General features: G+C 32.9%; 1 protein-coding gene across 1 annotated transcript; it reads left to right on the top strand.

Moving 5' to 3' along the window:
- Window positions 1-1,230: 1,230 nt before the first annotated feature.
- Window positions 1,231-2,463, top strand: LOC139100617 (doublesex- and mab-3-related transcription factor dmd-10-like). Its single transcript, XM_070653299.1, has one exon. It carries the CDS (start codon window positions 1,308-1,310, stop codon window positions 2,301-2,303), a length of 996 nt encoding a protein of 331 aa, XP_070509400.1. The 5' UTR covers window positions 1,231-1,307; the 3' UTR covers window positions 2,304-2,463.
- The last annotated feature ends 13,364 nt before the right edge of the window (window positions 2,464-15,827 follow it).

Below are 15,827 nucleotides of genomic sequence, written 5' to 3' on the forward strand. Positions count from 1 at the left end.
TAGTCTGGATGGGAATTTTGAATATTATTACACCATATGTCTAGTGCGTGAAGTCATATAAAGCTAAGGTCAGCTGATGACTTTGAGTGAAAGATTCGGGGATTTCTGTCATAATTTGCATTATCATCCTAAAGGACATAATATAAATATTATAGCAATTAAAATTGAGTAAAGCACTAAGCTTTTTAATCAATGATCATGAGAAGTTTTCATGATCAGGAATTTCTACAAAAATGAAACAGAGCATTTATTGTTGATGGAAAATTTTCAAGAATTTTTAGGGTTTGCCAAAATAAGCATTATGATGCGTATCTAGAACAATAGAAACTGTAGGCCTGCTCATCTAGGCGAACCCTAAGAATTTCTTTTGATCATAACAATGATGATTGTTATAATAGTTATAACTAGCTGTATATATGAGCTATACCCGACCTAGCATAACAATTTCTCTCTATGTGTTAAATCAGCGAAAATTGAGTGCTCTACAGATATGATTAATTAAGTGTAAATATGCTCACAGACACAAGCCTAAATCAAATCATTGTCTCCTTGAGAATACAAGCTGAGTTAGATTTTAGTGAAAATGTCAAAAAAATATAAGATTAATGAAATTTAAATTAATTTATGGCATTTGATTCAATTTATTTTAATATCTTAATAGTCCGATAACATCACATAAATAGCGGCATGGATTTGAAATTATTGTAATCAACTCAATCATATATGCTCTCTGATTAATAATATTGAGCATCTAACATTGTAACAAAGTGATAACAAACGAATATTTAAGGGAATTCAAGCCAATAAAAAGCGTGTCAAAATTGGAGCGCATAGCTCATTTTATAAAATTTATTTGTCGCAGAAGCATCTTTAAAGCAAGTCGAGCAGAATGAAAGTTCCAAAAATTGTCGGAAATTTTATTTCAAATGGAAATTTTAAAGTTGTAAATCATCCTGGAAAGTAAGTGAAAATTGATCTGTTGGCAATTTTACACAAATTTGCATTTTATATTCAATTATTGAGTGATTTAACGATTTTTAAATTCCGGGCATTTCAATATTTTTAATCAGTTACGTTAGTTTTTTTTCTGAATAATTTTTAAAGTGCTTATGTGAAAAACTAAACTAGTGAACCTACCTAAAACTAGTGAATTTAGTGAATCTTATAAAAATGGCAAGAACAGCGAAAAATCACCAAAAAAATATTAAATTAGTATTTTTTAATAAGTTTCTCTTATTTTTGAATCTAATAGAATTTCACCATATGCCGTAAAACCTAAAGAACCACGTAAAGCTCCTATTTGTGCGATGTGTCGTAACCATGGCTTAAAAGAATTTACGAAAAATCATAAATCGTGTCCTAATAATGATCCAGAACACTTCAAAACCTGCAAGCAATGCAGATTAACTAACGAGAGACGAATCTCAATTTCAAGAGAAATTAAGATATTGAGGCATGAAGCTGCAATGAGAAATAAAGGGATTCAACTTGAAGCTTTATCATCAGGTGGACAAAGACGTCAACAAATGTGCCGAAAATGTCGATTCCACGATTTAATTAATCCTATGAGGGAGCACAAGAAAAAATGTCCTTATCAGACGTGCACTTGCGAGAAATGCAGAAAAGTTAAAAGTCGCTGTTCAGCATTCAATGATGAAGCTAAGGTAACCCGTAAATTACTTCAAACTCCTCCAGATCAATCGAAAAATTCGGTTAAGGACGGTCCAGTTGCTTCTGAATCAAAAACAGTTTCTATGAATAATCAGCCTGATTTTGAACAATTCTACCAAGTTAATAATGTTCCACTAAATAACCAAAGCTATTCTTTAACCAAAAATGCCCAACTTCCAAAATTCAATATGAATTTTCGCCCTAATGGTCAGGTTTCTGTACAATCGAGTCTATATGATGGTCTAAATTTCGTAGTAGAAAGTAACAATTCACCTGATTTGATAGAATCTCTTAAGAGTCTCAAAACACCACAATTTGAAGAAAAACTTGATTTTGACGACGAATCTAATCTTTATTCTTCAATTTTAGAGCCTCTAAAACCGATTTCAGATGATTCTTTCTATGCCAATCCTCAAAATCATTACAAAACTTATGCCGATCTAAATAAAACCCAATATGACATCGAAATCAAATCATCTCTTCTAAAATTTACAGATGATTATATGGATATAGTTGAATTGGATTATTCGAATGAGTCCAACAGCTTTTTACAACCAAATCAGATAGACGAATGCAATTTTATATCAGATTCCGAATTTGACTTTAATCAACTGATGCATAGACAATATTAGGCCCTGACTAGAACCTGCTCAAATAAAAGATTAAGGATGCAAATAATGTTCACGTTTTGTATACGATCGGCGACATGGCATGGCACCTACTTGGCGAAAACAATAAAATTTGCCACTTGGTTCTAATTTTTGTGCAGTCTAGTTGTCAATTTAGTAACATTCCTACTCTTTCCTTTCTATGCTTAATTACATATACTCTTTAAAAAATGTTCAAATTTAATAAGTTCCTCAATATTAGGCTATAAACAATTAGTACATAAAAAGTTCTATTTAAAGCAATCGATTGCAATATAAGTTCGGGTTGAGTACGGGTTAACCAAAATTATATATTTTTAATTCAAAACTAACTGTAAATTATTATTTTTTTGTAATTTCCATAATCAATAAAGTTATTTTTTTCTAATTTTCATAATCAATAAAATGTAAAACAAAAGATCTTTCTGAATCAGCAATATTATCTTAATTCTTTTAATTCCAGAACTTAATTGTCAGAAAATGCATGTCGCCTACGTCACGCCATGGATACTAGTTTCCGACTGATTCAACTGATTTTGTTCATTTTAAATTCAAAATGTTAGTTCAAAATGTGACTAATTCGTGTCCCTTTTTGAACAAAGCATAGAAAACTTGTCAAAAATCTCCAAAATCGAACTAAAAAACTAATTTAGACAGCAACAACTCACGATAAGAACAACTATAAATTTGTTAGTAACTATATTTGACAATATCTGTCAGAAAATATTTTAATTTGCAAATATGTGTCGATTTCCTGATTGATTTCTTCAATTGCCAACTATACGGGCGCCAAATAGGTCATTCTTTGGGTCATAAAAATGATGTTTGACGACTACAAATTGTTACTAGTTTATTTTTTGTCTAAAAATTTTCTAAAATAAATCAATCAGTAAATGGCAACAAAACGCAATAATATTGTTCAAAAAAAAATATTTTCATCATTTATTTGATTTTTGAGCATGATGTCGCGTCTTAATTCATTTGCAAGCGTCACTAAGTCATAAAATGTATTTTTCAAAAATATTTTCATTTATTTTGGTTTCATAGCTGATTAAAGAACTAGAAGGTTGATAAAAATTAGTCATCAACAAGTGCTGCCGTCATAAAACCTTCACTTAAGTACATCAAAAGTCTAATACAAAGTTGAAGAGGAACAAACTTTTTTTAAACGCAATCAATTCATAAATCGGCCAATCAAAACGTATTTCATGTGAGAGAATGTCTCTCTGGCAGGATTTATAAATCAAAAAGTTAAAAATATGTATAAAATCAACTCATAATTTAGCATTGTTCTTATTAGCTTTTCGACAGCCGAGAAAAAATCACTTCAAATTGTATTAATTCTTAAATTTTTCAAATTAAGTCAAATTTGAGTTAGATTCGTGAGATAAAGATGAAGTAAGTGTAAAATAAGTCTGAAATTTGTGATTAAATTAAGTCAATTCAAAACCAAATTGACCAATTATTAATTGTAAATATTGCAATATAAATTAGAGCTCAAAATCGACTCAGGATTTTGTATGAAAAAGTTAACTTGAGTAGACCTGACTCCATACAAAATTCAAGTAAACTTCGAGCTTAAATATAGCTTAAATTATAATAATTCAATATTATATTGTAAATCATCAACTCTAACATGCAAAGAGACTTATTTTAGGTACCTTAGTGGTTCTATACCATTAAAGCATACTCTTTGCAGGTTAGGGCTAGTAACACAGATATATCCACAACTTATTTTAAACACATTTTTAAAATTGGTCTGAAATATGTAAAATAAGAATATTTCAATTTTAAATTTGAACAAAGTTTTCCATCATCATTTTTTTTAAAACTAAAGTGCAAATAGTGTGAAAATTAGTGAATTTGTGTGTAAATTGATATTGCTGGACATTCGACGCTTAATTAAACTATTTCAACATCTTCTCTAGTTTCTAGTTGCTTTTTAAATTAGAAATCTATAATTTCATCAATTTTGACTAATATAAAATTTGATTTATCAAGATTCATGCTCAAAACTGATAAGACTTCCTTAATTTTCCATAAAATGTATTATTTCAAAAGAACCTTAAAATTCTAATGTGTAAGTGACAAAGTTGTCCATATTTCATCAGAAATGGTGAATATAAGAGTCTTCAAAAACATCCAGTAAAGCCTACAAATCAAATTCAATCAACGAATCTCAATTTATTAAATAATCATGTCTTTATTTTACAGTTCACTAAATACTCAAGACAAAATCATGGAAGAACGTAAGAAGCCAACATGCAGCATGTGTCGTAATCATAAATTGATGATACCTTCTGCAGGACATAAGAATGAGTGCATTTTTGACAATCCTGAACATATAATGACATGTAATAAATGTAAATTGACCCACGATAGAAGAGCTTCATGGGCGAAAAAAATTGACAAGCGTAGAAAAATCCATAAAATATTGAAAATTTCAGCAGATCCACTTCCAGGTAGAATACGAAGACAACAATTATGCAGTAAGTGTTTGAGTCATGGAATCAAAGCTGTCAATAAAAACCACAAGAGATTGTGTCAATTCAGGCAGTGTAAATGCGAAAAATGTAAGGAAGTTGTTTATTGCTGTAAAGCATTTAATAAGGAAGCGGGGGAAATGCGTCAAAGTATGCAAAATAGCAAAATTGATGAATCATCAGCTATAGTTATGCCAATTTATGAGGAAATAAATGACGATAAATTTTACATAAAGTCAGAACCTGATCCGGTGACTCAAATTTATTTGGACTTGATGTCATCCGTTGAGCCAAATTATCCAACATCCACTGACTATCCTCTTCCCAAAATTGAACCCAATTATGATTTAATTCCAAAAATTGAAGCAAATTGTAATATAATTCCCAAAAGGGAGAACAATTGCGACATAAATATGGAAGATTTTTTCGACGATATTATGGACTTAATCGACACTAATCAAGTTCAAGTGACTTATGAGAACATTTATAATCAAGATCAAGGCCAGTTATTTGAAATGAACGCATCTCATTATACTACATTGAAAACTTTAAGTGATCAAAGCATGGAAAGTACAATTGGAATGAATTTTGTCAGAGATGTCGAGAAAAATCTTGATGACTTTTTGTACTACGACTTTTTTGGTGCTCATAAGTAAAGGTGGAAGGTAGCAAGTTAATGGACTATAGGGCTATATATGGACTGTATGGCTATAGACTAAATGGCTATGGACTGTATGGTTATGGACTAAAATGTAGTAAGGATTAATTTCATCTTTCAATTAGCACCAAAAAGGCTTTACTAAGTACTTATAATATTTATCGATTACATTATGAATTTATAGTTTATTTCGTTAGAATTATATTAATTTTATATGGGAAAATAAATGCGCTTTAATTAGTTATATCAATCATAATATTTGTATATATTCTAGGATTAGAATTCAAATTATTTTTAAAATTAATAAATCTTAAGTTTTAAGGAACACTGAATCAAATCTCGAGTTCTTATTTTAATCATCTTTCACAATATCATTTAAATATGAAAGGAGATCTAATGTCTACATTGAAATATACGAGCAAATTCCTGGATTAATAAATGAATCTTAATTGACATTCTTGGTCTGAATTCGAATTTTGTGTCAATCACACTCTTAGATCTTTGCGATACCCAATTCACAAAACATACAAAAGACAACAATTTGCCAAGCTTAAAATTTGATCAAATTTTTAAATTTTCTACATCTCCGGAAGACACACGGTGTGGAGATGCCCAAAAATCCAAACCGAGAACATTGTGACTCTAGTCTCACACCACATTTGATGAAATCTAACCTAAGGTCAGATTCAAGTCGATCTGGATCTGGATTTTCAACCATTCCTACGTCGTGTGCTTTCTAGAAACGTGTATATGCTGTGAACAGCAATTTACAAATTACTCGACCCTCTAATGACCTTAATACGCACGAAAATCATATTTTTCCGAGGAAATGAAACACTTATTTTGAACTGATAAAAATGTATTAGTCAGAAGTCAATAAATCAAGAACGATTGACAAAGTCATGTATAATTTTGATAATCAGAATTCTTTTTTATTTTTAGCAATCCACAGAATCTCAATAAAACATGAGTCATCGATTGTTCTTACTCCAACTCAACTCCAATTGCAAAAACACATCAACGTGCCTGTAAAAACAATCAAACAAGACGAACAGAAAAAAAAACATATTCTGTCGATCACATCATGACTTTGTATAAACAGCAAGAAAAACAATCAAAACGAACTCACATTCTTGTGCACACACCAAAAAAAATGTGAAAATATTTGAAAGAAATTTTAATTCTTTACAACGAGCGCGGATGATGACGCTGATGCTGATCGTGATGTAACATTCAGTTTTTTTGGAAGTCAATAGAGAAAAGAGAAGAGATGAAAAAAGAAAACAAAGCAAAGGAAAGACTCATAAAGTCAATTTGAAACACATCGTTAACAATTTAAGATAATAATATTTCTTCATGCCTGGTTAAACAAACATCATAATTTCTCGAGTGTTTTTTCAATAAATTTTCAAATACACTTCTTGACGAATGGATTGACGACGAGGTTCTTTGGGATTGTACGATGATGATATCCGTCTTATTATAGGAAGATGTGATCGTTTTTATTGAGTTTAGTAGCAATTTTGGGATTATTTTGATCACTTATAATTTAAACCTAAGATGGGATATATGTGACTCCCAGGGATAGCAATCCAAGCTCTGTCAACCTCGATCGTGAGCAATCGATCTACTATCAGTGACTGTCGGATTGTAGGACACTGGATCATATTGCTACTTAAGCTATGCTACCCAAAATCACCATTTTAAAGGACAGAATGAATATTCTCGACGCTTTGAAGGTTCCTCAAGTTCAGGGTGATTGGCGACCCAAATGAAGAACCTAGTCATACCAAATTTAACGATTTGAATATCTAAACCAATTCCAAGCTAACCCTTAAGCACTAACATCTCAATTACACCACAAAAACAAAGACCTTCACCTCCTTCAATCACAAAACGTCATTCACAAACAACCCCCTCACTCACGGTAATGAGAATCGAGTAAGGGCGATGAAATCCATATACCCGTGTAGATTCACAATATGAAATTAAAAAACACAGACGATTTGAAATTGAAGAGCATAAAAATGCGGAATGAGAGACGATGAAAAAGAAAAAAAGAATCTTCAGCCGATCAAGTTGAACGTAAACATTCATTTTGATTGAATTTGCATCTTTGAGGATGGAAAGAGAAGCGACAGAGAAAAAAAAAAATTCTTTGCTATGGAAACGAATTTTGAATTCTTTTTTTATTGTTCATGTTCAATTTATGCAAGTGGATGAGAGAAGTGGCAGGCACAAGTTTGAAATGAGGAAGAAGAAGCGAATTTGGAATTAAGGAAGATCTCAGCATTGAGTAAGCTAGGGTAAAATGTGTTATTATGGCATTTGAGTAGACAATAGTGCCCAAATGCAATATTGGGTAGATAAATCAGCTAGTTGTCAACTATGTACACGTTTTGTGAGTCGCAGGCCACATTGGTCATCTTGCCTAGCTCTGAATTTGATCAACTGACCCCAATTTACTCTTCAGGTCTCTTTGATCGATTGAAAATTTGATAAATTTTCCTTCTTTTTGGATGCAATCGCTTTAGTTTTTGATTACGATGGATGATGTAGTACAAAGCACCTCTTTGGTATCGTACATCCTTAGGTAACTTCCTTCTCTTGTATGTCACGTGATAAGGCTTATACTTTAAACTTCGTACATTATAGCCCGCTTTTAACTTTTTTAGATGCCTATGGACTAAGATTTCAACAATAATAACTACAGTGGATAGTGCATACCCAATCACAAAGATACCAAACACCTGAATCAAGTCCTTTAACTCAAGATAGAATGCCTTATTGAAGTTTGATGGCTTACTAACTACATCTTGGTATTCGTAAACCTTCCAAATTTGAGGCAAGCCAGCCTCAAAGCACAAATCCATCATATGCTGAAGCATTTGCAGGAATGGGTTTGAGTAACTTGCTTCAAGTCTTGTAAAGGTCGAAAATAGCCTTTTAGGTAAGAAATAATAATAATCCAATAGCATAAATCCATCTAACATCTTGTTCCTGATATAATATTCAGCAATATTACATTTTAGGACGACAACAAACTGTTGCTCTAATATTCGTTGTGAGAGGGAGTCAGTAGCATTAAGGCTCCTAATGAATATCCGATGAGCATAAGATTTGTGATTTTCAATGCTGTTAAAGTAAAAAGCAAACTTTTGGTCAATTATAATCTTATATTTTGATGCCAAAATTTCTTCAAATGTCTCAAATTTGTCATGGTACATTGGCTGAATCATGAAGGAAGTAATGACACCTTCATATGCATTCTTCAGCACGAATATAGTCGCAATAATCAGCTGTAGCTTAATTATTAACACTAAACGATTTTTGCGGCTAAACTCAATATTCTGACCAACAAACATCACAAACATGCCATAAGCAAGGCGCCATGGGGAATCAACAGCACCATGACCGCGAAACATCCACCAAACAACAGCAGAAGCAATTATACTAAGCAGCATGAATAACCAAGTCAAAGGATCAAAAGGCTCAATAAAAATTAACTTAAATATTGAGTACTTTGGTGGCAATGGAACTAAGACACAGTAGCTGTTCTCTTCATAGGTCAAGAGCTTTGGCTCACGACTTATAAACTCTAATGCTGAATTTAAAGTCAGGTCCATTTTTCGATTTATCCACATCTGGTCCATGGTTAAATAATTATCAAGGTATGTAATATTGAAGCTACAATTTCGAGACTGATTAACAGCTTTTAGGAAGTGCAGCATGGGAGTTGACACCTCACCATTGAGAGCTTTAACACGAGGTGGTTGATAGTAAATCACAACATTTAACTTATGTCCTTTTAGGTCCTTAAACTTATCAGGAAATATTTCTGATGAGCTTGTATCATTTATGCCAATTCTAACTTTCGGACGAATGGACAAAAATATTTCAGAACGGATATTTCCAGTATCAGTTTTATGGATGACAGCAACATTTAAATAACCCAAAACCTTAAAAAATGCTAAAATTGTTAAACGCTGTCTTAGATCCATTGTAGCTGGAACGATGCAAATAAATTTAGCCATATGATGCCAAGTTAATCCTTCATGCTAGGTTGTGATTAATTTTTGAATTAATTTCTGGAATTTTAAGATTTTTTAATGAAAGAGATCAAAGTCGAGCTAGAAGTTGACTTGGATTTTGTATGGAAAATTTAAATCGACTTGACTCCATACAAAATTAGAGCCGACTTCAAGCCCTGGAAAAGCTGAAAAAACTATTTTCTCACCACGTCAGCTCGATCAAACTCTATAATAACGACGACTGCTGCTCTTAGACTTTTCTCTAATGCTGGCTCTTTAAAATCCGTTATTACAGCTACACTGACATTACTTAGGCATTTAACCAAGTCATTGACAATCGATGTTTCACTTGTGTTGCCCAAATTGCCAATTAACACATCCTGAGTGTCAAAACTAGATCCTATGATGTCTTTTGTGATGTTACAAATGAAGTTGGATAGATTGTTTGTTGTGGATTGATTATGGATTAGAATACCAAGAACTATATTCAATGAAAAGCTTTCCAAAATCAATCTTAATAGCTTCATAACTTCTAAAATATTAATTCTGCAAAATAAAACGCAAATTATCGAATAACGAACGTTTTGATTTGCCTTAAAACGTTTCTATGGATTCAATCTGTATTAAGGATCAAAGTCATTGGTGACAATCAAACCACAACTAATAATTCTGTGAATTATGGAATGAATTTTTGATAAACAATGCTTTCTAACTTTATTTTCATATAATTTCGATCAAAATTGGCCCTTGAATTCCCTTAGATGGCACCAGAATCTAGCAAATGGACGATGTTTAGATGCAATATTGATGTCTAACTTGGTAATCGAAATACAATTAGTATGAGCTTATATACCTTGCAATTAGCATCGATCCCACACATTCCAGTCCCATACAGCACAGCCCAGTTCCACAAAGCACAGCAAATTCCCACACAGTACAGTCCAGCCATCCCAAAATGTCCCCAATCTAACAACACTCTACGAACATGCCTGACTAAAGAAAAGTTAAAAAAAGCTGATTGAAAATTCAATTTCTTCCGCAAATATTATTTGCTATCTGAAGAGGATATAGAGGAGAATAACTGAGATTGAAAAAAAAATTGTAATCAGTTTCCATTTTGCGAAAGAATTTGATTACTTTTTAAGCTTCAAAATTGTCGCACATAAAGCACCTTGTCGATATGGAGTCTGCGACATATGAGCATAATGTTGTGAACACATACAATTATAATCCGAATTGGGAATTGAGGAGAGGAAAAAAGCGAGGACAAGGGATGATGAGAAATGTGGAAAAATTTGAAAAAATTGAAAAGAATTCAAAAAAATTCAAAAAAAATTCAAAAAAATTGTATAAAAAAGTTCAAAAAAATTCAAAAAATCCAAAAAGTTAAAAATTCAAAAAAGCCGTTAAAAATTTTAAAAACGTTTCCAACCCCAGCCTCAAACATTGGAGCATACAGGATATGTGAAATGCTAAAATTCAAAACTAAACATACAAGCAGGAACGTTATACATTTATGTATATAGAACTTGACGTGAGTGTCACTTTATATTTACGCCTGTAGACAGAGACTTCATACACAAAAAAATACATTTCATTCACATGCAAATTAGTCTCATACAGCCGGAGAAATGTTATTAAACAAGCACAAAATTTAAATCTCAAGCCTTGATTAAGTTGTTTCATTTAAATATAATTCAAGGAGAACCTTTTTACCTTCCTTCCCTCCGTTCACCTTCCTGACTGCCTACAATTCTTTTTACACTTGTATTCCACATATATTATGACGAAAAGTCGACGAGAAATGTGGAAATAAAATGATAGAGTCGAACAGAACACGCAAAAATGTGTAAATGCTAATTAAAAATATTTTTCATTCTGTGTTATTTTATTTTTATTATTATTGCGACGAAAAAGAAACTGTGCGGAGTTAATAACTTAATTGTATGAATAATTTCTAATAAATCGTCTGCACTGGAAGTGAGTCGTGAAGAAAGTTTTATGGTAGCTGTTTTTTATGGCGTGAATGAGTGGATGTAAAGTCATATTGGCGTGTAATGACTTTAGTAAGGTTTTGTACAACCTCCATAGCTGACAATGAGCATACTCGCCTAATTGAGCGTCCTCATGAGTATACTCAATCAATAAAATTGAGCATGCTCAAATTTGTGAGCCTTAAGTTTCTCAATGTCTCTATTTTGACCATTACTGGAGATCGAGACTTGATCAAGTGCCAGAAAATTCAGGAAAATGTTGATTCTGTCTCATATGTAAGACTTCTCGATTTTTCGAATTCAAGACAGGACACGCATAATTCTGGGACTTTTGTTTGAACTCAGTCCCGTCCCAAGAACATTTATTCGTGCCATGAAACAGAATTACCACAGCTGACACAAGTTCCCAGTTCAGCAAAGCAGTTTATAACTTTTCTAATCTTATTTCCCAGAATTGATGCTCTCAACCTTCCTTAAACTTCATTAGATTCATTTTTCAAGAAGAAAGCAGTTGCAGAACTCGTCGACCCTGTCTAGACTCATCATTTACACCCAAAAGTCAACCCAACATGCCAACCAATTCCACTCATCTCATTCACAACCTCAATGACATTTTCATACTTGTCTCAATTATTTTAAAGCAGCATTAGGGTCACAGAACATGGAGGCAATTTACAATAGCCACGGAAATTTTTAGTTTCCTCTTTACATGTAATATTAGCGACGACTAATAAGCATGTTTATGAAAACCTCTTTCTGATTTTAACGCAAAAAATTGAAACAAACATAGGAAAACGAGTAACGGAAAAGTCAATTATTATTATGACTTAATGCTTAAAAGTTCAATTTTTTTTTTGTTAATTTTCTCGATGTTGATTGAGTTTGAAAATAAATCTCAAGCGATTAATATGTGCCACAAATTACTCGGAAAAGAGAATTTTTATTACAAGTCCATAAAATTATTTAATTTACGAGCATAACCAGAACACATTAAGCACTTTAGTTTTTCAGTAATTGTGCAATCATTTGCTTCCCATGACGCGTATTGAGCACAATCACAATTTGGTCGAGAGATGAAATGGATGGAAAAAATGTATTAAAAAAAATCAACATAATTCGATAATTGCTCACTCGAGACCAAATGTTATAACATTTTGATTCTGTTCTTTTCTTTTCATCTTTGCTGTGGAGTTTGCACTCCATCTATGTTACTCATTCAGATGTCAAATCAAATTTCTTCTTTTTAAGAATGGAATGAACATGAAGAGGAAGGAAGAATTTTGTATGGAATTTAAAGGCATGGGAGTTAGAAGCGCATGTTGATGTTCCTTTGAAATCCAAGCCAGGTGTGGTTCTTGGGATCAAAGGTTGCAGGATTTGGAGAATTCGGACTCCAAAGTCCAAAACAGCGACTCTTTTTGAGTTCTGACTCCAAAGGAGACCCCTCCAATTCAGAATCCTGCAACTCTGCTTGGAACTGACCGAAATTTGTACAAATTTTAGCCTTAGACCTAAAGAGCACAAGTCGGTTTAATCGACCCTGGCATGGGTCCCTAGTATGTTGCCAGCGGAGCTCGAAGTCGACTCGGATTTTGTATCGAAAAGTTGACTTAAGTCGACTCGACTTGCTTACTTCCTTACTTCACTGATCGTACAGATCAGTTGTGATCCATGACCTCCCATAATTGGCAAGCGGTAGCCAGCGATAGAGCCAGCTTCAGGAACCGACTGAGGGAGGCCATGGATCACACTTGATCTGTACGGCCAGCGAAGTAAGTAAGTAAGTAAGACCTCCCATAGGAGTCGCCTGAAGCTGGCTCTATCTCTGGCTTCCGAGTTGACTCGACTCCATGCAAAATTCAAGTCGACTTCGAGCTTTAATTGCCGGATATAAACCGAATCTGAAGTTAAACCAGAGACACGCTGGGCTGGAGTTGGATATTTGATAGAAGAACAAAATGCCACCAAAACCCAACTCACACTATCCTTAAGAACATGCTAACAAATCGAACATTTTCATGAAATTAAACACTTGAAATAGATGATGGAATGAACGACTAAAGAAGAAGAAAAATATTCAATTATTGCTTCATCATTCTCTCTCTTTTAAGTATCAGAAACAGAACGAAAAAGAAACATTTTTTGTTATTTATTCTCCATTCTATTCTTGAATTTAGAAGAATTTTTATATCTCGTTGAGATGAATAAATAGAATGAATCAATTTTTTGACGTCTCTGAGTGCTCCTCTGTTGGTAATCGCTCATTGAATTATTATTGTATTTTCATATGTATCCACATCGAAATTTTTTTCTATCTTGACGTCTCTCTTTATCTACTCGATTATTTAGATGAATTATAGATAAAATGTTCTTGGGGATGAGAATTAATTATCATCTCATGTTGAACTTTTAGTTCTCTGGCTGTTCTGAATCTGATAGAATATACAGATATGTCGATACAATTGAAGAATCATTTTCTGTTGGAAATAGCGCCATGCAGTAATTTCATGGCTGGTTAGTTAGAGCTTTGTATACAGGAACATCACGTCTTCATAATGTGCTTGAAATTTTTGTACATTCGTCTGTGCTGTACTGTGTTTATTTTGTATTGAATGAAATGACTTTTTAAGGTAAATATACAAAAATTTTAGAGCGAAAGTTTGGAAGTTGAAGTGATGTGGATGTAGAGATGAATGACGCATTTATGGGGATCAGGTCTAATAAGGGCACGTTAGGAAATTGAGTAACTCCAAAAATAGCATGTCTTAAACCCTCATTCCCCTTTTTAATCCTTTCTAACAAGATAATGAATCAAAATTTGGAATTTGTAACAGAATGTATACCCATACTACCCTGACAGGGGTATCCTCTCCCCTGACTCGGTTAGTAATAATTCGGAGCAAATTTCTTTAGATTTTCAAGCTTCAAGAGCCATCAAAATGAATTGATATCGTCAGAAAATGAGTTGTGTATGTATTGAGTATACTAAATTATACTCGAATAGTTGTCAGATTTTAACCGAATCCAGCACTAGGCTGGTATGACTCAGGCTTGATGTCGGATCACCTGGATTACGAGACTCTGGCTTGATGTCAGATCACCTGGATTACGTGACTCTGGCTTGGTATCGTGGAACCAGAATGACGTGACTCTGACTTGATGTCGAGACACCAAGCTAGCGTGACTCTGGCTTAGTGTCGGATTTGATTTGAATCCGGCTTAAATCCAGCACCATACCAGAGTCACGCTGACCAAGGATCGTATTTTTGATCGATCACCCAACTTTTGCTACCCAGGTACACTTTGAATCCATAGCATTGTCCAAAAATTAACTTATATCACCTGCAATTCTTCCAAATTAACTTAAACAAACTTATCACAATAAGACTATTGTCAATAATTTCTACATAACTAAACAATATCTTTTCCTTGCAAATTCATTCATAATCTCCCATCGACATCCTTCACTCATTTCCTATCTCAACACAAAAAGTAATAATAATCTTCAGACTCAACAAAACAATTGTCAAAATAAAAAGCAAGCATTTAAAGATAAAAATCAGACAAATGGATAAACCACGCACGATTTAAGTGTCCCATAGAAGCATCACAAGAAATGAGTCTAAAGAAGAATGAAAGGAACATGTTTATATGCTAAGTCTTCCTTTTCTCTCTTTCTCACAAAAATCTTTACTTTTTGTCACATTCCAGCTGATTATTATCTTTCTGCATCCTTAAATCTCTTCCATTCTGTTGGATTCTTCTTCTTTTTTTTCAATTCGTTTAGTTATTTTATTTATTTGTCGAAGACGTGCTGAGAGAGTTAGGTAACAGAAAAGTAAAAATCATTTTTCAGGCTGTGTTAACGAAGCAACAACAGCAAAAAAAGATACAGTCACTGTGTGTGGCATGTCATGTTTGCATTAGAAGTTAACAATAATTTTCTGGATGTTTAAAGACTTCTCTTTTGTGTATCAGAATCGTATTTTGTAAACAAAAAAAATCAAGCATGTAATGAATAAATGCTGACGAATTTCTATCTTTCAATAAGGAATTTGGAGATGAAGAAGTAAAGTTTTGCTGACAATTTTTTTTTTATTGTTCCTCTTGAAGATTGTTGAATCAATTTTTTTTGATACCGGTGAAGGTAGGAGCATTAATGAAGATATTTTTAGAAATCATTCTGTCCCATTGAGAGGTTTTGAAGGAGGAAATTTTGAGTTAAATATTAAAAATTATGCGACAACAGGTTTCTTTTTTGGAAATTGGGTAAGTGGTGTAAAGTGTTTTTGAATGACATTGTCTTTAGTGTCTCTATCCGGGATGATGATTGCTCAATATTT

This window comes from Chironomus tepperi, unplaced genomic scaffold (genome assembly GCF_022539635.2).
Source record: "Chironomus tepperi strain 1889 unplaced genomic scaffold, CSIRO-AGI_Ctep_v1 contig_67, whole genome shotgun sequence".
In the NCBI taxonomy this organism is placed as follows: Eukaryota; Metazoa; Arthropoda; class Insecta; order Diptera; family Chironomidae; genus Chironomus; species Chironomus tepperi.

Bases quoted from the DNA above. Each gene is read 5' to 3' on its own strand.
- LOC139100617 (XM_070653299.1), top strand. From the start codon at position 1,308: ATGTGTCGTAACCATGGCTTAAAAGAATTTACGAAAAATCATAAATCG.